We start from the raw sequence: 24,471 nt of genomic DNA on the forward strand, positions 1-24,471 counted from the left end.
TTTATAAATACTGAATTGAGTCATGCAGAACAGGACTTAGTTAAGGAATCATATGTGGATGGATTTGGGCACCTGAATTATCAAAGTGGTATCCGTTTAGAGGAGGATTAGACTGGTACACATCACTCTTGCTAAGACGAAATACAAGCAAATGACTTGTCAGGCACACCGGAGAGCTGAGTTGGGGATGAATGTAAGCCTGCATCACTCACTGCAGTTGGGTTGTGGACTCAGAGATAATCTTTTCTTCCCCTCTCAGAGTGCAATTGAATCCTTGTTTGGCGCCTCCATGACTGGGATTGCCTATTCCTTGTTTGCCGGACAGGCTCTCACCATCCTTGGAAGTACTGGGCCAGTGCTTGTGTTTGAAAAGATTTTGTTCAAATTCTGCAAGTAAGACATTTGGTTTTCTGAAAACTCTATCTGGATTTGTTAGTGTGCTGTTAGGGTTGAATGCCAGGGTCCTAGGTGAGTATAAGTAAGCGAAGAACATTGTTTGGTCTGTTGCCCTGACCCCAGGTAGGACCATACCTAAAATAGCAGATCTCTTGGCCTTAAAGAGCTTTATTAATGTCCTTCAACTACTATTGAAGTCTTGACTTTTAATCTTTAAAAACACTTTCCCTAGCTAATCCAAACTCCTCCATTTCCATTTCCAGTCAATTTTTTTTTATTTTATTAATTTTTATTGGAGTATGGTTGCTTTACACTGTTGTGTTAGCCTTCACTGCACAACAGAATGAATCAGCCATACACATACAGATAACCCCTCCCTTTTGGACTTCCCTCCCATTTAGGTTACCACAGTGCATTAGGTAGAGTTCCCTGTGCTATACAGTATGTCCAGTCAATTTTTATTTAAAAATTAAAAAAAAATTTTTTTTATTGTATAGTTATTTTCTTTTTTAATTTTAAATTGGAGTATAGTTGATTTACAATGTTGTGCTAGTTTCAGGTGTACAGAAAAGTGATTCAGTTATACGTATACATACATTCATTCTTTTTTAGGTTCTTTTCTCATATAGGTTATCACAGAATATTGAGTAGAGTTCCCTGTGCTATACAGTAGGTCCTTGTTGATTATCTGTCTTATATACAGTAGTGTATGTATGTTCAGCCCAAGCTCCTGAGTTATCCCTCCCTCCCACGTTTCCCCTTTGGTATCCATAAGTTTGTTTTTGATATCTGTCTGTTCCAGTCAATTTTGAATTTGACCTAATACTCCCTTTTCATATTGTTTGTGGTGATGGGGGTCAGCAATGCCCTCGTTTCCCTTCTTTTCCTATAAAGTCTTTTTCTTTCATTTTGTATTAGACGTAGGAGCATGTGGAACAAGGGCCAGCTCCTTTTTCTTAACTGCGAGAATAGGATCTTAATCACGTCGGGCAGTGATGGCAGAAGTGTGTGGCGGACAGTTTCCACCTCCTCCACTGTCTCTGTCCTTGCTGTGGCAAATACCACTCGTAAAGCAAATCTTTGTCACACCGTCCCAGGGCAGCCTTCAGGAGTGAAATGCAGTCAGAATTTGGGACAAACTGGGTTGCAGTACTGGAAGTGATAATAAGAGATGAACTAACCACGTTTCTGACCCTTTGCCTGTAATGCAATGGGTCAGAATGTAATGCCATCCACCCCTGATTTTTGATGAACTTTGGTTTTGTTTCAGAGACTATGCTCTTTCATACCTCTCCCTGCGAGCTTGTATCGGACTGTGGACCGCCTTCCTGTGTATTGTCCTTGTGGCAACTGACGCCAGTTCCCTTGTCTGCTACATTACCCGCTTCACCGAAGAAGCGTTTGCCTCCCTGATTTGCATTATTTTCATCTATGAAGCAATAGAAAAGCTGATTCACCTGGCAGAGACCTACCCCATCCACATGCACAGTCACCTGGACCACCTTAGCCTGTATTAGTAAGTATGCTTGCTGCTTCTTCTTTTTTTAAAAAATAAAGTGAAGGACCTGAGTATAATGGCTGAACTAGTGTGCCAGGCAGTACTTGTAGCTTCTGTTAAGGAAGTATCTTGGCCCTCTGGGAAACAGAGCTCAGACATGATGTGGAGACCTGGGGGCCTGCCAGAGGAGAACAGTCAAAAGTGATGATGGGGGGGCTTCCCTGGTGGCGCAGTGGTTGAGAGTCTGCCTGCCAATGCAGGGGATACGGGTTCAAGCCCTGGTCTGGGAAGATCCCACATGCCGCGGAGCAACTGGGCCCGTGAGCCACAATTACTGAGCCTGCGCGTCTGGAGCCTGTGCTCTGCAACAAGAGAGGCCACGATAGTGAGAGGCCCACGCACCGCGATGAAGAGTGGCCCCCACTTGCCACAGCTAGAGAAAGCCCTCGCACAGAAATGAAGACCCAACACAGCCATAAATAAATAAATACTTGCTACTCTAACTAGCTCCTCTGACATCTCTCTGTATTCACTATAAAAAAAAAAAAAAAAAAGTGATGATGGGGAAGATGGATTAAGAGTGAAACTCAGAGGGGACTTGAGAAATGCTTTCCAGAGCATGTCTTTTGGGTCCAGGCATTGAGACAAAAGTAGGCGGCAAGTGTAGCAGGGAGAATTCAAGTTAGTTGTTGGGAAGAACTTCTTTTGCAAGGACTTGTGAGGCCTTGGACCACATCAAGATCTCTGTAAGTACATATAGGCTACTCTTAGGAATTATTAGGTAGAGAATATTAATAATTCCTTACAGATCACAGGTCTCTTACTCTGTAGGCTAAAGATCTAGAAATCTACTTACTTACCTAGATTTCAACTCAAGAGATTGTATTTTCTTCGGTTATTCGGTATGGTTTGGATCAGTTGGAAAAGGGACACAGTAGTTGGCTGTGTTTTCAACCCTCTAGGAGAGTCTGGTCCTATAAACATTTATTCTCTGGAATAGTGTTCTCCAGATTATGACTAAATAGAATTCTCCTCATCCTTTAGCTTTGAACATCAAGTCCCGTCCTTCTGGCTGTACCATTCTGATTTGGAAGGTCTGGTTGTGAAGTGAACAATGTCAACCTGAAACTGCCTGAGCGGAAGGCACACTGCATGGAAGTGCCTGCCAACCAGCCACAGATACACTTTCCTAGATTCTAGCTATCCTTTCATTCACCCTTTAAAAATCAGGACTCATAAAACATGCATTAGAATTTAAAAATGATTTTATTATAGAATAATCACCATTAGGGAGTATAATCTTTGAAGCCTAGTGGATTGCTGATTGGCATTAGAGTTCGGGATTGCCCATTGGCATTGGAGTAGGGTTCATTCTTTGACCTTTTTTAATCATTCATTTATTCATTTAACAAATATTTGTTGAGCACCTACTATGTGCCAGGCACTGTTTAGGCTCTGGAAACATGATGAACATGACAGACAAAGGATCTACCCTCATGAGGCTTATATTCTAGTGGGAGAAGACAGACAAAAGTGACCAGCTCTGGACTGAGTAGACTTTGAATCTGGATACTGTAGTTCTTTGTTAATAAAGCTCAAGATGGTATTTTTCTTATATTTCTGTTGCATTCCACTGTCGATTCATATAGAGCTGATGTGAAGCTAGAACTCCCCAACTCTTCAAGTGATTTTATGTTAATATGTGTGGAACTGATTTTTTAAATAGACTTAATTTTTTAAAAAAATTATTTATTTATTTATTTAGGCTGCATTGGGGATTTTTTTCTTTTTTTTTGTTTTTAACATTTTTATTGGAGTATAATTGCTTTACAGTGGTGTGTTAGTTTCTGCTTTATAACAAAGTGAATCAGTTATACATATACATATATCCCCATATCTCTTTGCTCTTGCGTCTCCCTCCCTATCCCACCCTTCTAATCTGGTCACAAAGCACTGAGCTGATCTCCCTGTGCTATGCGACTGCTTCCCACTAGCTATCTATTATACATTTGGTAGTGTATATATGTCCATATATACACTACCACTCTCTCACTTTGTCCCAGCTTACCCTTCCCCCTCCCCGTGTCCTCAAGTCCATTCTCTAGTAGGTCTGCATCTTTATTCCCGTTTTGCCCCTAGGTTCTTCATGACCATTTTTTTTTTTTTTTTTTTTAGATTCCACATATATGTGTTAGCATACGGTATTTGTTTTTCTCCTTCTGACTTACTTCACTCTGTATGACAGACCCTAGGTCCATCCACCTCACTACAAATAACTCAATTTCGTTTCTTTTTATGGCTGAGTAATATTCCATTGTATATATGTGCCACATCTTCTTTATCCATTCGTCTGTTGATGGACACTTAGGTTGCTTCCAAGTCCTGGCTGTTGTAAATAGAGCTGCAATGAACATTGTGGTACATGACTCTTTTTGAATTATGGTTTCCTCAGGGTATATGCCCAGTAGTGAGATGCTGGGTTGTATGGTAGTTCTATTTTTAGTTTTTTAAGGAACCTCCATACTGTTCTCCATAGTGGCTGTATCAATTTACATTCCCACCAACAGTGTATGAGGGTTCCCTTTTCTCCACACCCTCTCCAGCATTTACTGTTTGTAGATTTTTGATGATGGCCATTCTGACCGGTATGAGGTGATACCTCATTGTAGTTTTTAATTTTTAATTTTTTTATTTTTTTAAAATTTATTTATGGCTGTGTTGGGTCTTTGTTTCTGTGCAAGGGCTTTCTTCTAGTTGTGGCAAGCGGGGGCCACTCTTCATCGCGGTGCGTGGGCCTCTCACTATCGTGGCCTCTCTTGTTGCGGAGCACAAGCTCCAGCTGCGCAGGCTCAGTAATTGTGGCTCACGGGCCCAGTTGCTCCGCGGCATGTGGGATCTTCCCATACCAGGGCTCGAACCCGTGTTCCCTGCATTGGCAGGCGGATTCTCATCCACTGAGCCACCAGGGAAGCCCCTCATTGTAGTTTTGATTTGCATTTCTCTAATGATTAGTGATGTTGAGCATTCTTTCATGTGTTTGTTCGCAGTCTGTATATCTTCTTTGGAGAAATGTCTATTTAGGTCTTCTGCCCATTTTTGGATTGGGTTGTTTGTTTTTCTGATATTGAGCTGCATGAGCTGCTTGTAAATTTTGGAGATTAATCCTTTGTCAGTCACTTCATTTGCAAAAATTTTCTCCCATTCTGAGGGTTGTCTTTTCGTCTTGTTTATGGTTTCCTTGGCTGTGCAAAAGCTTTTAAGTTTCATTAGGTCCCATTTGTTTATTTTTGTTTTTATTTCCATTTCTCTAGGAGTTGGGTCAAAAAGGATCTTGCTGTGATTTATGTCATAGTGTTCTGCCTATGTTTTCCTCTAAGAGTTTGATAGTGTCTGGCCTTACATTTAGGTCTTTAATCCATTTTGAGTTTATTTTTGTGTATGGTGTTAGGGAGTGTTCTAATTTCATTGTTTTACATGTAGCTGTCCAGTTTTCCCAGCACCACTTCTTGAAGAGGCTGTCTTTTCTCTACTGTATATTCTTGCCTCCTTTATCAAAGAGAAGGTGACCATGTGTGCGTGGGTTTACCTCTGGGCTTTCTATCCTGTTCCATTGATCTATATTTCTGTTTTTGTGCCAGTACCATACTGTCTTGATTACTGTAGCTTTGTAGTATAGTCTGAAGTCTGGGGGCCTGATTACCCCAGCTCCGTTTTTCTTTCTCAAGATTGCTTTGGCTATTCAGGGTCTTTTGTGTTTCCATACAAATTGTGAAATTTTTTGTTCTAGTTCTGTGAAAAATGCCAGTGATAGCTTGATAGGGATTGCATTGAATCTGTAGATTGCTTTGGGTAGTATAGTCATTTTCACAATGTTGATTCTTCCAATCCAAGAACATGGTGTAGCTCTCCATCTATTTGTATCATCTTTAATTTCTTTCATCAGTGTCTTTTAATTTTCTGCATACAGGTCTTTTGTCTCCTTAGGTAGGTTTATTCCTAGGTATTTTATTCTTTTTGTTGCAATGGTAAATGGGAGTGTTTTCTTAATTTCACTTTCAGATTTTTCATCATTAGTGTATAGGAATGCAAGAGATTTCTGTGCATTAATTTTGTATCCTGCTACTTTACCAAATTCATTGATTAGCTCTAGTAGTTTTCTGGTAGCATCTTTAGGATTCTCTATGTATAGTATCATGTCATCTGCAAACAGTGACAGCGTTACTTCTTCTTTTCCAATTTGGCTTCCTTTTATTTCTTTTTCTTCTCTGATTGCTGTGGCTGAAACTTCCAAAACTATGTTGAATAATGGTAGTGAGAGTGGGCAACCTTGTCTTCTTCCTGATCTTAGTGGAAATGGTTTCAGTTTTTCACGATTGAGGATGATGTTGGCTGTGGGTTTGTCATATATGCCCTTTATTATGTTGAGGTAAGTTCCCTCTATGCCTACTTTCTGGAGGGTTTTTATCGTAAATGGGTGTTGAATTTTGTCGAAAGCTTTCTCTGCATCTATTGAGATGATCATATGGTTTTTCTCCTTCAATTTGTTAATATGGTGTATCACATTGATTGATTTGCGTATATTGAAGAATCCTTGCATTCCTGGGATAAACCCCACTTGATCATGGTGTATGATCCTTTTAATGTGCTGTTGGATTCTGTTTGCTAGTATTTTGTTGAGGATTTTTGCATCTGTGTTTGTCGGTGCTATTGGCCTGTAGTTTTCTTTTTTTGTGACATCTTTGTCTGGTTTTGGTATCAGGGTGATGGTGGCCTCGTAGAATGAGTTTGGGAGAGTTCCTCCCTCTGCTGTATTTTGGAAGAGTTTGAGAAGGATAGGTGTTAGCTCTCCTCTAAATGTTTAATAGAATTCACCTGTGAAGCCATCTGGTCCTGGGCTTTTGTTTGTTGGAAGATTTTTAATCACAGTTTCAATTTCAGTGCTTGTGATTGGTCTGTTTATATTTTCTATTTCTTCCTGGTTCCATCTTGGAAGGTTGTGCTTTTCTAAGAATTTGTCCATTTCTTCCAGGTTGTCCATTTTATTGGCATATAGTTGCTTGCAGTATCTCTCATGATCCTTTGTATTTCTACACTGTCAGTTGTTACTTCCCCTTTGTCATTTATAATTCTATTGATTTGGTCTTCTCCCTTTTTTTCTTGATGAGTTTGTCTAATGGTGTATCAATTTTGTTTATCTTCTCAAAGAACCAACTTTTAGTTTTATTGATCTTTGCTATCGTTTCCTTCATTTCTTTTTCATTTATTTCTGATCTGATCTTTATGATTTCTTTCCTTCTGCTAACTTTGGGGTTTTTTTGTTCTTCTTTCTCTAATTGCTTTAGGTGTAAGGTTAGGTTGTTTATTTGAGATGTTTCTTGTTTCTTAAGGTAGGATTGTATTGCTATAAACTTCCCTCTTAGAACTGCTTTTGCTGCATCCCATAGGTTTTGGGTTATCGTGTTTTCATTGTCATTTGTTTCTAGGTATCTTTTGATTTCCTCTTTGGTTTCTTCAGCGATCTCTTGGTTATTAAGTAGTGTATTGTTTAGCCTCCATGTGTTTGTATTTTTTACAGATTTTTTTCCTGTAATTGATATCTAGTCTCATAGCGTTGTGGTCGGAAAGGATACTTGATACGATTTCAATTTCCTTAAATTTACCAAGGCTTGATTTGTGACCCAGGATATGATCTATCCTGGAGAATGTTCCATGAGCACTTGAGAAGAAAGTGTATTCTGTTGTTTTTGGATGGAATGTCCTATAAATATCAATTAAGTCCATCTTGTTTAATGTATCATTTAAAGCTTGTGTTTCCTTATTTATTTTCATTTTGGATGATCTGTCCATTGGTGAAAGTGGGGTGTTAAAGTCCCCTGCTATGACTGTGTTGCTGTCGATTTCCCCTTTTATGGCTGTTAGTATTTGCCTTATGTATTGAGGTCCTCCTATGTTGGGAGCATAAATATTTACAATTGTTATATCTTCTTCTTGGATTGATCCCTTGATCATTATGTAGTGTCCTTCTTTGTCTCTTGTAATAGTCTTTGTTTTAAAGTCTATTTTGTCTGATATGAGAATTGCTACCCCAGCTTTCTTTTGATTTCCGTTTGCATGGAATATCTTGTTCCATCCCCTCACTTTCAGTCTGTATGTGTCCCTAGGTCTGAAGTGGGTCTCTTGTAGACAGCATATGTATGGGTCTTGTTTTTGTATCCATTCAGCCAGTCTGTGTCTTTTGGTTGGAGCATTTAATCCATTTACATTTAAGTTAATTATCGATATGTATGTTCCTATTACCATTTTCTTAATTGTTTTGGGTTTGTTATTGTAGGTCTTTTCCTTCTCTTGTGTTTCCTGCCTAGAGAAGTTCCTTTAGCATTTGTTGTAAAGCTGGTTTGGTTGTGCTGAATTCTCTTAGCTTTTGCTTGTCTGTAAAGGTTTTAATTTCTCCGTCAAATGTGAATGAAATCCTTGCTGAATAGAGTAATCTTGGTTGTAGGTTTTTCCCTTTCATCACTTTAAATATATCCTGCCACTCCCTTCTGGCTTGCAGAGTTTCTGCTGAAAGATCAGCTGTTAACCTTATGGGGATTCCCTTATGTGTTATTTGTTGTTTTTCCTTTGCTGCTTTTAATATTTTTTCTTTGTATTTAATTTTTTATAGTTTGATTAATATGTGTCTTGGCGTGTTTCTCCTTGGATTTATCCTGTATGGGACTCTCTGTGCTTCCTGGACTTGATTAACTATTTGCTTTCCCATATTAGGGAAGTTTTCAACTATAATCTCTTCAAATATTTTCTCAGTCCCTTTCGTTTTCTCTTCTTCTTCTGGGACCCCTATAAGTCGAATGTTGGTGCATTTAATATTGTCCCAGAGGTCTCTGAGACTGTCCTCAATTCTTTTCATTCTTTTTTCTTTATTCTGCTCTGCAGTAGTTATTTCTACTGTTTTATCTTCCAGGTCACTTATCCGTTCTTATGCCTCAGTTATTGTGCTATTGATCCCTTCTAGAGAATTTTTAATTTCATTTATTGTGTTGTTCATGATTGTTTCTTTGCTCTTCAGTTCTTCTAGGTCCTTGTTAAACGTTTCTCGTATTTTCTTCATTCTATTTCCAAGATTTTGGATCACCTTTACCATCATTATTCTGAATTCTTTTTCAGGGAGACTGCCTATTTCCTCTTCATTTGTTAGGTCTGGTGGGTTTTTACCTTGCTCCTTCATCTGCTGTGTGTTTCTCTGTCTTCTCATTTTGCTTAACTTACTGTGTTTGGGGTCTCCTTTTCGCAGGCTGCACGTTCGTAGTTCCCCTTGTTTTTGGTGTCTGCCCGCAGTTGCTAAGGTTGGTTCAGTGGGTTGTGTAGGCTTCCTGGTGGAGGGGACTAGTGCATGTGTTCTGGTCGATGAGGCTGGATCTTGTCTTTCTGGTGGGCAGGTCCACGTCTGATGGTGTGTTTTGGGGTGTCTGTGACCTTATTATGATTTTAGGCAGCCTCTCTGCTAATGGGTGGGGTTGTGTTCCTGTCTTGCTAGTTGTTTGGCATAGGGTGTCCAGCACTGTAGCTTGCTGGTCGTTGAGTGGAGCTGGGTCTTGGCGTTGAGATGGAGATCTCTGAGAGATTTTTGCCTTTTGATATTATGTGGAGCTCGAGGTCTCCGGTGGACCAATGTCCTGAACTTGGCTCTCCCACCTCAGAGGCACAGCCCTGACGCCTGGCCGGAGCACCAAGAGCCTGGCATCCACACTGCTCAGAATAAAAGGGAGAAAAGAAAGAAAGAAAGAAAGAAAAAGATAAAGAGTTATTAAGATAAAAAACAAAAAATAATTATTAAAAAAATTTTTTTAAGTAATTAAAAAAAAAGAAAGTAAAAGAACAACCAAACCAAAAAACAAATTCACCAATGATAACAAGCGCTGAAAACTATATTAAAAACAAAAAACAAACAAAAAATGGACAGACAGAACCCTAGGACAAATGGTAAAAGCAAAGCTATACAGACAAAATCACACACAGAAGCATACGCATACACACTCACAAAAAGAGAAAAAGGGAAAAAATACATATATATCGTTGCTCCCAAAGTCCACCTCCTCAATTTGGGATGGTTCGTTGTCTATTCAGGTATTCCACAGATGCAGGTATATCAAGTTGTTTGTGGAGCTTTCATCCGCTGCTCCTGAGGCTGCTGGGAGAGATTTCCCTTTCTCTTCTTTGTTCGCACAGCTCCCGGGGTTCAGCTTTGGATTTGGCCCCTCCTCTGCGTGTAGGTCGCCTGAGGGCGTCTTTTCTTCGCTCAGACAGGACGGGGTTAAAGGAGCAGCTGCTTCGGGGGCTCTGGCTCACTCAGGCCGGGGGGAGGGAGGGGTACAGATGCGGGGCGAGCCTGCAGCAGCAGAGGCCAGCGTGACGTTGCATCAGCCTGAGGCACGCCGTGTGTTCTCCCGGGGAAGTTGTCGCTGGATCCTGGGACCCTGGCAGTGGCGGGCTGCACAGGCTCCCAGGAGGGGAGGTGTGGAGAGTGACCTGTGCTTGCACACAGGCTTCTTGGTGGTGGCAGCAGCAGCCTTAGCGTCTCATGCCTGTCTCTGGGGTCCGCGCTGATAGCTGCGGCTCGTGCCCATCTCTGGAGCTCGTTTAGGCGGCGCTCTGAATCCCCTCTCCTCGCTCACCAGGAAACAGAGAGTCAAGAAAAAGTCTCTTGCCTCTTCGGCAGCTCCGGACTTTTTCCCGGACTCCCTCCCGGCTAGCTGTGGCGCACTAGCCCCCTGCAGGCTGTGTTCACGCCGCCAACCCCAGTCCTCTCCCTGCAATCCGACCTCCGAAGCCCAAGCCTCAGCTCCCAGCCCCGCCCGCCCCGGCGGGTGAGCAGACAAGCCTCCCGGGCTGGTGAGTGCTGCTCGGCGCCGAGCCTCTGTGCGGGAATCTCTCCGCTTTGCCCTCCGCACCCCTGTTGCTGCGCTCTCCTCCGTGGCTCCGAAGCTTCCCCCACCCCCCACCCCCCGTCTCCACAGTGAAGGGGCTTCCTAGTGTGTGGAAACTTTTCCTCCTTCACGGCTCCTTCCCAGAGGTGCAGGTCCGTCTCTATTCTTTTGTCTCTGTGTTTTCTTTTTTCTTTTGCCCTACCCAGGTACGTGGGGAGTTTCTTGCCTTTTGGGAGGTCTGAGGTCTTCTGCCAGCGTTCAGTAGGTGTTCTGTAGGAGTTGTTCCACATGTAGATGTATTTCTGATGTATTTGTCGGGGGGAAGGTGATCTCCACGTCTTACTCTTCCGCCATCTTGAAGCTCCTCCTCGCTGCGTTGGGTCTTCATTGCTGGGCGCGGGCTTTCTCTAGTTGCGGCGAGCAGGGGCTACTCTCTGTTGTGGTGCACAGGCTTCTCATTGGGGTGGCTTCTCTTATTGCGGAGCACAGGCTCTAGGTGCACAGGCTTCAGTAGTTGTGACACACAGGTTTAGTTGCTCCACGGCATGTGGGATCTTCCCAGACCAGGGCTTGAACCCGTGTCCCCTGCATCGGCAGGCGGATTCTTAACCACTGTGCCACCAGGGAAGTCCCTAAATAGACAATTTTTTAAGAGCAAGTTTTAGAATCACAGCAGAATTGAGCTGAAAGTACAGAGAGTTCCCACACACGCACTGCTCACACACGCACAGCCTCCCCCACTATCAACATCCCTCACCAGAGTGGCATGTTTGTTGCAGTCAATGACACATCATTATTACCCAAAGTCCAGAGTTTACATTAGGGTTCACTCTTGGCATTGTACATTCTGTGGATTTTTTTTTTTTTAATTTTTATTATTTATTTATTATTTATTTTTGGCTGTGTTGGGTCTTCGTTTCTGTGCGAGGGCTTTCTCTAGTTGCGGCAAGCGGGGGCCGCTCTTCATCGCGGTGCGCGGGCCTCTCACTGTCGCGGCCTCTCTTGTTGCGGAGCACAGGCTCCAGAAGCGCAGGCTCAGTAGCTGTCGCTCACGGGCTTAGTTGCTCCGCGGCATGTGGGATCCTCCCAGACCAGGGCTCGAACCCGTGCCCCCTGCATTGGCAGGCAGATTCTCAACCACTGCGCCACCAGGGAAGCCCCATTCTGTGGATTTTGACAAATGTATAATGACGTATCTGCCACTATAGTATCCTACAGAATAGTTTCCCTGCCCTAAAAATCCTCTGTGCTCTTCATATTTATCACTCCCCGTCACCCCAACTCCTGGCAACCACTGATCTTTTTACTCCGTAGTTTTACCTTTTCCACAATGTCATATAGTTGTGATGAAACAGTATGTAGGCTTTTCAGATTGGCTTCATTCCCTTCGTAATATGCACTTAAAGGTCTTCGATGTCTTTCCATGGCTTGATAGCTCATTTCTTTTTAGCACTGAGTAATAGTCCATTGTCTAGATGTACTACAGTACATCCATTCACCTACTGAAGGACATCTTTGTTGTTTCCAAGTTTGGAATTGATTTTTTTATACCTAAATGTAGGACTTTATGGCTTTCCCTATTTTCATTTTGTTGATTTCCTCCTATTGTTATTACCTATTGAGATCTTTTTGAATTTTAATTCTGTGATGCTATATCCTTAGAAGGCATGCTCATTAAAATCAGAGATGAAACAAAGTTGGTGGGAATGGCTGTATCAGTTGAGTATACTGGGAGGCAGTTCAGGAGTGAAGCATGCTGGGACTGGGAAGCAACATGGTGGCCAGTGGGACAGGTCTGGTCTGCTCTGGTTTGGATGCGAGACGAGGCCGGGGGACGCCAGGGAATGGTCAGGATAGTGGGATATTACCAGGGATAATGTAGCTTCCGTCATAATTCCAAGAGGCTCTGATTTTTAGAGCAAGAATGTGATGCAGGTTTAAGGAGCAAGATACTTAGGCTTGGGGAAGCTGTTGAGAGCTGAACGGTGTATCCGGTCCTCCTTGCTATGTAGAGTGAATTTCATAGGAAGAGCCTAAGAGATAGAAACTAAGCAAGGAAACTACCACATCAGATGCCAAACTTGGTTGTCAGCACAATTTAACCCAAGACCCACATGCCGATTTGAGCCCAATTTTAGTAATGATTGACTGAAAAATCAGGGTGTGGTTGGGTCTCAATGAATAGGACCAACCTTAGGGATCTGAAGTGGGCAAAGGAGAAATAATTTGGGCTTTGGCAGTGCCTGTGGCCCTGTCATGGCTATATTTAACTGAATACTTGGCTACTTCCCTTAGGAATCTTTTTTCTTCTCCCCTCAGCTGCAGGTGTACTCTCCCAGAGAATCCAAACAATCACACCTTACAATACTGGAAGGACCACAACATCGTGACAACAGAAGTCCACTGGGCCAACCTGACTGTTAGTGTAAGTCTGGGCGCTGCCAGGCGGCTCAGTCTTGTGACCACCAGGTTTAAGGGGACCTTCTAGGTAGAAGTGGGGTAGCCCTTCAGCAAGCTCTGGCATTTACAAAAATAAAGCTTTTTTTAAACTATTCTTACTGACTTTCCTTTCCCCTTCAAAATTCTCTCTGCGTAAAGGGAAAGGAGGACTACCTCTCTCTTCTCTCCCACACGATCCCACCCAGTGGCCCTGCACTCAGGATGTGGGCAGATGAAATCAGAGAGGGTAGGGGGGGCACATCCAGGTTTTGTGGGGCTCGAAGAACATTCAAGTTTGGAAGTCCTCTGTAATAAAAATAATACAGATTGTTAGGGCCCTCCTAGAACCTCGTGTTTTCTTGAGACAGTTTGGTTTCCTTTACAAAAGTGTTTTAGTTAGGACTTTAAGTAGTCACCCTACCTGCAAGCAAGAGCCCCACAACTACACGAAGGGCAAGTAGATGCTGCAGGCAGCCTGAGCTTCCCAGCAACCGTGGGATGACAGTGCTGGTGGACTCAGCAGCTATTTCCTCCCTCGTGCCTGCCTTTCATCACCCAGAATGCCTGTTCCTTCAGGAGTGCCAGGAGATGCATGGAGAGTTCACGGGCTCTGCGTGCGGCCACCATGGACCCTATACTCCCGATGTGCTCTTTTGGTCCTGCATTCTCTTCTTCACCACCTTCATCCTCTCCAGCACCTTGAAGACATTTAAGACAAGCCGCTATTTCCCAACCAGAGTAGGTAGCACGCTCTTGCATTTCTTTTGTGTTAGACTTCTAATATAACAGAGCCTGTTCTCAGCCTCCATGGTGCTTGTGAGTAGATTGGCAGGCGCCGAGCTCCAAATGACCTGATTTTGGAGGCCGTGGCCTTCTCTTCTTCCTGCGTCCAGCAGCCTCTTTCATAGATGTGTGGTGTGGGATGAGGGGTTAATACTTAAGAGGTTTTGATTGAAAAGTGTCAGGTGAGTTTAAGGTGGTAATCGTGTTCTCTAAGAGTGATTAAGTCTCATTTCCAGCGTGCTGGGGCACATAGCGAGCAGTAGCTGGAGCTGGCTCCTGAAGATAGTAAATTGGGGTGATTGCTTGGGATGTGTAGGGGACCCCAGAGTTTCCTCCCTGGGATGGCTCTGGCAATAGCTTATGAAATCACTGACTTGGTCTGCATGACGGTTTGAAGCCTCAACCGTCTCTCCCTGACGCAGATGGCATTATTTGTATCGTGACTGGTTTTGGCAGGGTGGAATTAGAGGCCAAGCGTAGAGTGGCTAAAGGGGTCTTTGCTTTGAGGAGGAGAATAATCAGGAGGAAATGGCAGTTTTTCTGCGTGTGCGAGTCTTCAGTCGGGCGCCTTTGCAGAGCAGGATGTGTGAATGGGTGAGGGCTCAGCAGCTGAGGCATTTACTGTGCACACGTTCACGACGAAAACACAGTCTCAGACATCAGTCAACCTACCCAGTGGTTAAGGGAGGCACATATGGAATCAGTTCTGGGGCGTGTTTCCGGTCTGGACCAATTGTGAACAAGTGGCAGCTGTGTACTGACTACTTGCTCAGGCCCGGGTCGAGTGCTATGGGAGATGCAGAAGAAGTTTAAAATATGACCTCTGTAACATACACACTACTATGTACAAAATAGATAAAACAACAAAGACCTACTGTAGAGCCCAGGGAACTCTGCTCAATATCTTATAATAACCTATAACGGAAAAGGATCTGAAAAAGAATATATGTGTGTGTGTGTGTGTGTGTGTGTGTGTGTGTGTATATGGAACTGAATCACTTTGCTGTACACCTGAAACATTGTAAATCAACTATCCTTCAATAAAAAAATAATAATAAAACAAACTGTAAAACATGTTAATTGTATCTCAATAAAGCTATTATATGATTTTATAAAATATATGGTCCCTGCCATCAGATAGGAAGGGGAAACCCATGAAGCAACCATGCCCATAGGAGACAGTAGTAAATAGTTAGATGCCATAAGGGCCATAGGAGTTCAGAGGAGAGAAGGGCGCTGGGCCCCAGGCTGGTCAGGATGGGCTTCATGGTGGGGCAGCTACATTTTCAGAGAAGAATTTATGTAACATTCATAGGAGAACTAACAAAACCAGGGAAAGGGAGCTGGAAACGTCAGGTTTCAAAGGAAAGCAAAGTCAGATGAAGGTGTCAGTGATGTTACAGGGGGCTAAGATATATTTGGTTCTGTCTCGTTGGAAGTTCAGATTAAGGTGGGCACTGGGCATTTGAGGGGCATTGTATTTTATTAAAGCTACACTAAACTATAGAGTGGGAGAGTCAGTCCCCTAAGGGGCACAATGGTGATAAGTGCTATGGAGAAAAATAAAGTAGGAAAGGAGTACAGGAAGTGCTGGGGTGGAGGGTGGTGACCAATTTTAAGGAGGAGCATCAGAGAAGATCTGATGGGGAAGGTGATATTTGAGTGAACGTAAGGGAGGGAGCTACCCACAGGGTTACCTGGAGGGAAAGCAGTTGAGGCAGAGGGATGAGCAAGTATAAAGGCCCTGAGGTGGGAGTGAGTCTGGCATGAGTAAGGAACAGCAAGGAGGTCTGTGTGGCTGGAGCAGAGTGAGTGAGCCAGGGAGCATTGGGAGCTGGGTCAGAGCAGTAAAGATGCCAGTGCGTGCAGGCCTCACGGGCCAAGAAGGGCTCTGGGTTTTTTAACTCAGTGAAATGAGGAGCCATTTCAGGGTTTGGGTAGAGGAGTGATGTGATCTGACCTGTGTTTTAAATGATCACTCCAGCGGCTTTATTTTTTTTAATTAATTAATTTTAAAATATTTATTTATTTATTTATTTTTGGCTGCGTTGGGTCTTCATTGCTGCACGTGGACTTTCTCTAGTTGCGGAGAGCGGGGGCTACTCTTCGTTGCGGTGGGCGGGCTCTAGGCGTGCAGGCTTCAGTAGTTGTGGCCCACAGGCTCAGTAGTTGTGGCTCGTGGGCTCCAGAGTGCAGGCTCAGTAGTTGTGGTGCACAGGCTTAGTTGCCCCATAGCATGTGGGATCTTCCCGGACCAGGGCTTGAACCCGTGTCCCCTGCATTGGCAGGCAGATTCGTAACCACTGCGCCACCAGGGAAGTCCCTCCTGCAGCTTTAAATAAGGACAGAGGCAGGGTTAGGAGTCTGCTGCGGCTACAGAGACAAGAGTTGCTGGTGCCTTTGATCTGGGTGGGAGCCATGGGGGTGGTGAGAAGGGCTCAGATTCTGGGCATGAGCTGAAGGCAGAGCCAACAGGACTTGCAGATGGACTCGATGTTGGGTCTGAGAGAGAAGAGGAGTAGTGCTGCTGAGAGGTTCTTGGCTGGCACAGCTGGACCTTGCTGGTCCCAGGAAATCTTATCCCAAGTTCTCAGAACTGTTCTCTAAATGCTTGGCCTAGATGCTCTAAACCGAACTCCTCAGAGTTTGGAGTGGGTTCTGGTAGAGTTTGTCAGAGGATTCATTCTCTCCCATCCTATCCACACTTAAAGGGGGATGAATTTGGGCATGTTAACAGTGTCCTGTTGTTTAAAAATGCTTGTATTAATTGAACCATAAAATTAAAGCATTCTTCTGAGGATGTTTAAGCCTTTTAACACCTGAGTCTTTTCTATCGTATTTAACCTACTGAAACACATCTCCAATCCTTTCTTGTGCCAGGTCCGCTCCATGGTGAGTGACTTTGCTGTTTTCCTCACTATCTTCACAATGGTGATTGTTGATTTTTTGATTGGAATCCCATCACCAAAGCTTCAGGTTCCCAGTGTGTTCAAGGTAAACAGATCTCAGGGTACTTGATGCCCTTACGTAGTTTCATAGAATCTGGTCCCAAGTTATTTCAAAGGCCTTTCCCCATCCTGATCATGAATTTTTTAGTCCTCTAAATCTGAACGTTGCTCCTCATGCCTCACCATTCAGAAAAGCAAACTCTTCAGGCTTGGCTGAGTTCAAGTCAGAAAAGTCAGAAAATCTAACGTTTAATGAGTGAAAAGTATTATTTATTTTCATTAGTGCTACTTATTGTTTTTAATATGTGAAGATTTAAAACAATGGAATATGCATATTTACGTAAATATATACCAGAGACTGTGGAAATATGAGTCTCTGGAACAAGTCTGGTTAACAGCACTTCATTGAGCATCAGCCGTATAAGGGTATCAGGAAGGATGAAAAGACTCTTTGTAGGCCTTGGTCCCGCCCTTCAAGAATCTTGCCCTGTGAGGAGGTGAGCTGGCCCAGGAGCTTCATTCTCAGTCTAGGGCTCCCACCAGAGTAATCGTGACACCTCTTCAACCCTAATTCATTGTTTGTATATCTCTCTATAATCTATACTGTTTATCCAAAAACCAATGCAAAAAAGTAAAACAAATGATCAAAACATGGGGACTCCAAATCTATTTCAATTTGGGGGCACTAACTGAGGAAACCGAGAAGATGGAAGAGCTGAGCTCAGTTCCGTAGGTCCCCACAGGGTGGAGAGGAGAGAAAACCCAGGGACCAGAGAGGAGCCAGGAGAGGAGAGAATGGGGGAGGCTGGGGAGGAGGAGGGAGCCGGAACGTAGGCCGTTATCTTGTAAACACCCGGCACAGTCGGCCTTCGTCTTCCCTTTCTCTCTCTCTCTCTCTGAAGTAGGCCTGGTTAAAAATACCTTTTTCCATATTGCTTGAAAATTTTAAATTTTATTTTGTTCAATTCACTGAAATGCCACCAGTTAGAAATTGATGGATTAAAAAACACCCTCTTTAAAAATATATACGTCCTAGAATATGTCATTCTCACCTTTGTGTGAATGAGTGCAGTCAGCTTTTTCTCTAATACCTGGCTAAGGTCGACCCTGCGGGAGGAATGGATTTTGTGCAAAAATAACTAATCTGGGAGCATTAAGCAATCCCTGGAAATGTTCCCTGATGGGTAGGCTTAAGATAGTCAGAAGGCACTGAATTTCTGGGACATCTGGGAAGAAGGCCTCTGGGAGGTAGGAGAGACGAGAGGGGAAATGGGAGAATGTCAAAGAAAGTGTTGCTCATTGGCAGGCCTCACTTTCAGGAAGCAGAGAAGAAATTTTCTTCCTTCTCCTCTTCCCTGTTACACCACATGGCCCCCAGTGACCAAGACCCAATCTAAAGGCTAGTACTATTACTGATGGGGTAATGTCAGTCAGGGTTTAATAAGTTTTTGTGTTGACCTAACAATTTAACTACCACTTAGAACATTGTTACTAAGGAAACACAGATTCTGTAAACTTTCAGAACCTAAGCTATTCATAATTTGAGACTTGGTGACATTACTGAAGAGTCTTTGAATCCTAGAGTCATAACCAATATGGAACCAAATACTTTGGATGTGATAGTCTTTGCTTTGTTCATTGAGTTTTGGTGAATTCTGGGCCAATTTGTACCCCTGGCCTTTTATCCTCCATCACTACTCGCCAAACAAAGTGAACTTTTCTTCCTCAGAGTACCTTAGCATTTTTTTGAGATCTAGGAGAGTTTAGGAATTTTACAAACACCCAAATAAGGTTTATGAACAGTGGTCTTACAGGGACATCCGAGAGAGTCCTAGATCACACAAGTTCCCAAGTTCAGCAGTCTTGGGCTCCTTTCTCAAATCTTCAGTGCCTGGACCCCTGTTTCACTGCTGATGGGAGGAGGTCCTTGGACCAATCCCCTGAAATTCCATGTAACTGGCTCTACGTTGCCTTTATTTGTTCTGTAGACGTACATTATACGGCTTCTGGAGGGGAGCAGTGAGGAGGATAATCAAAGTTATTTATATTTGTCTTTGGAAGTCGTTAAATTCTTTTTTGACAACAGATTTTGTTGTTAATTATATTTTACTTGGGCTAATGTTGAGATAAAGTCACTTTTTCTGTACACAGGGGTTTGGAGAGTAGGGGAAGGAAGTGAAGTAGTAATGAATATTCTATAAGAAGTTGACAGTTGAGGACTGACTCTTTCAAAAACGGATTTGGAACAAGGCCATAGATTTCCTGTATGTCATGCTTTTTTTTTTTTTTTTTTTTTTAAAGGATTCTCATTCAGGAATAAAAAGAAATGTGGTTGTTGTGATTCAGTTTGATCTGTTTTGCCCTAATGACTGTAGTTAACTTAGAATACAAAAATCTTGTTTTTTTCCCTTTAGCCAACACGGGATGATCGAGGGTGGATTATTAGTCCCATTGGCCCCAATCCCTGGTGGACTGTGGTAGCTGCAGTTATCCCAGCTCTTCTCTGCACTATCTTGATATTCATGGACCAGCAGATCACAGCTGTCATCATTAACAGGAAGGAACACAAACTCAAGGTAACAAGAAGTTCTGACCTAGAAGGACTAATAATGGCAGCCTCTTATATTTTTTTTAAATTTAGGGTAAGCCTGTTTAGGTCAGGAACTGTAGAACCTGGATAAAATCAATCGTGGAAGGAGCTCATATGGGGTTTCCAGGGGTTTCCAATCCCTCCATTAATGACAAAGATTGGTTTGGAGATGAAACTAGGGTAGAGCATGATTGTATGCTGTGAAGGAAGCTTGGAGTCCATTACTCTTCTCTCAAACCTGTGAGGGAGGTTGGTGGGCAGAATTCCTGGTGGTCCCCATGTAGCCACATGGTCTGGGTCGGGCTTACGTTCCTGATGTTCAGGTCAGGGCTTGGGCCACTGTTTCCTAGAAACAGGTATTCTGTCATTGATGTCCATTATCGAGGTTTCCAGACTGAACCTTGAGCCCAAGGATTCTAGGAGGTAGGCTTGGTGCCAGTACATTTATTAGTGAGAGGCTTCATGCCTCGTCTCTATTCCTTTCTTCCCTAGAGTAGGCAACATCCAGACTTGGCAAGGAATGGGGAGTGTTTGTAGGAACCTGTTTATCTCCAACTCCTGTAGGGTCTACCCTCTAGAATGGTCAAGATGTGGCTTGGTCTCTGCTTACTCTGCCAAGAAAGGATGAATCTTTGAATATGTGAGACTCAGGGTGAGATCTGGGGACACTTGAATAAAAATTGGATATTGGCATGTGTAAGACCAGCTAAGGTTTCTCTTTCTTCTCTGTTCCCTCCAAACCAGGAGGGACTGGAAGAATCTGCTGGAATCTCTGGACCCCTTCCTTCTTATCCATACACTCCTTCCTGCTTTGGGCCTGAGACTCTTAGCTCACTGTCCTATGTCCCACTACAGCCAGCCCACTGATGGTGACGGAGACTCTGTTTCCCCACAGAAAGGATGTGGCTACCACCTGGACCTGCTGATGGTGGCCATCATGCTGGGTGTCTGCTCCATCATGGGCCTGCCCTGGTTTGTGGCTGCAACTGTCCTGTCCATCACACATGTGAACAGCCTCAAACTGGAATCTGAGTGCTCTGCCCCTGGAGAACAGCCCAAATTCTTGGGTATCCGAGAACAGAGAGTAACAGGCCTTATGATCTTTGTGCTGATGGGCTGCTCAGTCTTCATGACAGCTATATTAAAGGTAACCGTTCATTCATTCATTAGGTAAATATTGAGTGCCTGATTGGTGCCAGGAATCCTGTTAGGTGCTGGGAATACAGCACTATGGCAAACAGATACACATACAAATACCTGCCCTGAAGGAATTTATTCTAGTGGGATAAGACAGATAAGATGTAGTTAAGAAAGCAAACACGGTAATTACAGAATATGATATGTGATAAAAGGAAATATATAGTGCTCTGTGGTACTATAGAGAACTAAGGGGAGGTGTTTTAGTTACTGTGGTCAGAGAAGGCCTCTCTAAGGAGATGGTATTTAAGATGAGATGGAGCCAGCCATGCCATGGATGGTGGGAGAGGGCATGGGGGAAGAGAGAAAAGCAGTCTAGACAGGCCCTGAGGTGGGAAATAGTGATATGTGTTCTAGGAGATACCAGGGCTCAAGGGTGTTGAGTTAAGGCAAGAGCATTGAGATGAGATTGAAGAGTGGGCAGGGGCAGATCATGCAGGGCCTCGCTGACACTGGTAAAGGTAACCTTTGAAGGGTTTTAACAGGAGAGGGACTTGATCCATTTAGTATTTTAAAAAGATCTCTCTGGCTGATATCTAGAGAATAAGTTTTTAGGGTTGAGGAAAAATAGAGGCAGAGAGACCGGTGAGTCTATTACAGGTGAGAGAGGATGGTGGCTTGAATGAGGAAGTTGGTAGTAGGGATGCATAGATATCTTAGAGGAGATCCAGAGGTCTTGCTGGTCGACTGGGTATGGAAGGGGGTGAGGAAAATGGAAAAATCAAAATGCCTGCTGGGTTTCTGACTTGACCATCTGTGTGGAGAGTGGTGGCATTTAAGAGGGAGAAGACTGTATGAAGGAGGAAGTGATTTTGTAAGGGGTGGGCAGTGGTCAGATTTGAGTGAGATGTCGGGGAGGCATCTGAGGGAAGAGGCTAGAGGAGGTTTCTGGACTAAAAATATAAATGTGGGAGTCAACAGCACATTGGTGGTATTGAAAGCCAAAGGAGTGGATGAGGGAGAAAGGTAGATATAAAAGAGGAGGACTAGAGAGAAGAGCAGAGTCTAAGGAGAGCCGATATTTAATTTTATTTATTTATTTATTTAGTTTTGGCTGTGTTGGGTCTTCGTTTCTGTGCAAGGGCTTTCTCTAGTTGCGGCAAGCGGGGCCACTCTTCATCGCGGTGCGCGGGCCTCTCACTATCGTGGCGAGAGCCGATATTTAGAAGTTGGGTAGAGGAGGAGGTAGCAACAGAGACTCAGAGGAGCTGCCAGCGGCGGAGGGGGGACACCAGGAGGCCGTGATGTCAGGGAAGCCAAGCAAGGGGAGTGATTGGTCAGAAACTGTCTGGAAAGATGAAGACTAAATCAAGGCCATTGGGTTTGGCAACATGGAGGCCTAACGGGACTTGACAAGAGCAGATTCATTGGAACAATAGAGCAGAAGCCGAATGACAGGGGCCGAAGAGTAAATAGGTGGTGAGGAAGTAAAGGGCATGTGGGCAGACAACTCTTTCAAGAGGTTTTTTTCTGTGAAGTGGAACAGAAAAATGGGCAGTGGCTGGTGTGACATGTGGGTGAAAAGAGGATTTTTGGACAGATGGAGCCACCTTGAAAATGAGAAAAAAAATTTTTTTGGTGGGTGTAAGACCTGCATCTGGGAAAAATGGAATAAAAAGGAAAGCTCTATCTGCAAGGCCCAACCATTCTGGAGCACTTACTTATCTCCTTTGCCTCCTTCTCCCTCTTTTTGATGAACTGTCAACCACCTCAGCCTGCACTGCAAATGCTATTTAAGGGTGAGAAGTGGGAGAGGTGGGAAAGGATTCTGAACCATCTTCCTGTCCTCTTACCTTCCACTTAATCTTGCCACCCCTCCTCATGGCCCTGCCTGCTTCTACCCTCTGTCCCCAGCCCTAGGTGCCTCTGGTCTAGGTGCCATCTGGAGGAGCCCAAAGGTCGCTGCTCCTCTGGGAATGTAACCATGAAGGCCTGGTGGTGGGCACTGCCTGGCCTTCCTGTAACTGTCTCAGGGGGATTCTTTTAGGAAACCATTCAATAGTTCTTCCAACCAGGTTAGCACCAAATTGAGATGTCTACTCACTCTAGAGCTGGAGCAACGTAAAATCCAATGGGGATTTTCTAGTTCAAAGAAGGATTATGTTTGGGAATGTTCTTTAGCCTCAGAATAAAAGCAAGTCGAGTTTAGTCTTTGCAACAAGACTTTCCTTGCCTTGATTCCATAGGCCTCATTACTCTGCCTCATAAAGTTGCTCTGAAAATTACCTAGATTGATATAATGTGGTAAGTGTGTATGTATATTCAAGTGCAGTAGAGTAATGTTGATATTTCTCCCCAAATTATTCCTTCTCTGATAAGATAACCTCCCTACTCCTGCCCTCAAGTCTCTGGTTAGTAAAAAAGCAAACGTTATTAGTCTGTATTAAAATACACCAAATCCCTGAGGAGATGATTCTGCGACTAGAAAAGATTTAAAAGGTTTCAGTTCTGTAAAAGAGATGTGTGTGTGTGTGTGTGTGTGTGTGTGTGTTTGTGTGTGTGTGTGTGTGTGTGTGTGTGTGCCCATTTCCCTGGAGGAGGAAGAGCCAGATGGGGAGAAGATGTGAGACCTATGATTTAACCAGGACCAGATTACACTTACGTGTAATCGTTTCATTTCAGAACAAAATGATTTTTATCATTGTCAGCTTCTGTTTTTGCTTCTACTTCTAAATCATGTAAAGGCAGCAGAAACGAATGCAGCATCTATGCAGTGATTTTGTGACTTTGCTTCTTTCTTGGAGATTTGGAAGTTTATATAATCTTGAGTGTGCTATGATACCAAATTTAATTTCTGCCCTTTCTGCCCTTTCGTCTTCAGTTTATCCCGATGCCGGTACTCTATGGAGTTTTCCTCTACATGGGAGTGTCTTCACTACAGGGAATTCAGGTATTTCATGGTTCAGCCAGGCAATGTCTTCTCTTGGTGAGCTCACCTGTCCTGACCAGGGAAAGACAGCCTCCCTAGGGGAACACAAACCAGTTCTTGAGAAACCATTTCCTAGTCTTGCTGCTTCAGCTATTTTAGACATTTCTTTGGACATTGGGCAAAATAGGGTCATGTTGGCATGAGTGCACAGAGACTTTCAGGGTGGCCTGACTCAATGTCATGGTTCCAGTCATTCGTCAGTTATTCAACAGACGATTATCAGGCACGTATTAAACACATTTTGTCAGATGCTGGTAAACTTAGATCTGAAAGGTTGGTCAAGAACTAAACTGGCTTCCACACATGGACAACACTAGGTTTAGTGCCAGGCTAAAGTGTGAGGCGGGGGGGTGGGTTTAACTGGGGGTACATTGGTGAAGAGATTGGGGAGTCGTGGGAGCTGCTCCAGGTAAGCAGGTATTACTTCCTGTCACACTCTGCCTTTTCCCATCTATCAACTCATTCCTCTGAGTCCTTTGAACAGAGAGAATCAGGAGCTAACTTGGGTACCCAGATAATTTGATAATTTAGCCACTTCTTATACTGGTGGCTCGTTCCTCTTTGTTATTTTACAATGTCTAGTGGTCACTCTTTTTTTTTTTTTTAATCATTCCCACTCTCTCTTTTTTTTTAAAAATATTTATTTATTTATTTATTTGGCTGCACTGAGTCTTAGTTGTGGCAGGCAGGCTCCTTAGCTGTGGTTCGCTGGCCCCTTAGTTGCGGCATGCAATCTCTTAGTTGCGACATGCAACCTCTTAGTTGCA

At 43.6% G+C, this 24,471-nt stretch overlaps 1 protein-coding gene across 4 annotated transcripts in view; it reads left to right on the plus strand.

Moving 5' to 3' along the window:
• The window catches only part of SLC4A8 (solute carrier family 4 member 8), an 84,323-nt gene that overhangs the window by 43,848 nt on the left and 16,004 nt on the right, over positions 1–24,471 (plus strand). For 3 of the 4 annotated variants that reach the window (XM_059935914.1, XM_059935915.1, XM_059935917.1), the window contains exons 13-20: positions 260–393; positions 1,667–1,912; positions 13,138–13,243; positions 13,834–13,995; positions 16,921–17,034; positions 19,403–19,564; positions 20,474–20,725; positions 23,597–23,665. In XM_059935914.1, coding sequence (XP_059791897.1) covers positions 260–393; positions 1,667–1,912; positions 13,138–13,243; positions 13,834–13,995; positions 16,921–17,034; positions 19,403–19,564; positions 20,474–20,725; positions 23,597–23,665 — 1,245 coding nt within the window. The remainder of the gene's footprint in view (positions 1–259; positions 394–1,666; positions 1,913–13,137; positions 13,244–13,833; positions 13,996–16,920; positions 17,035–19,402; positions 19,565–20,473; positions 20,726–23,596; positions 23,666–24,471) is intronic. The other variant, XM_059935916.1, reaches the window with a different exon arrangement.

Source organism: Balaenoptera ricei, chromosome 10 (genome assembly GCF_028023285.1).
Source record: "Balaenoptera ricei isolate mBalRic1 chromosome 10, mBalRic1.hap2, whole genome shotgun sequence".
Lineage (NCBI taxonomy): Eukaryota > Metazoa > Chordata > Mammalia > Artiodactyla > Balaenopteridae > Balaenoptera > Balaenoptera ricei.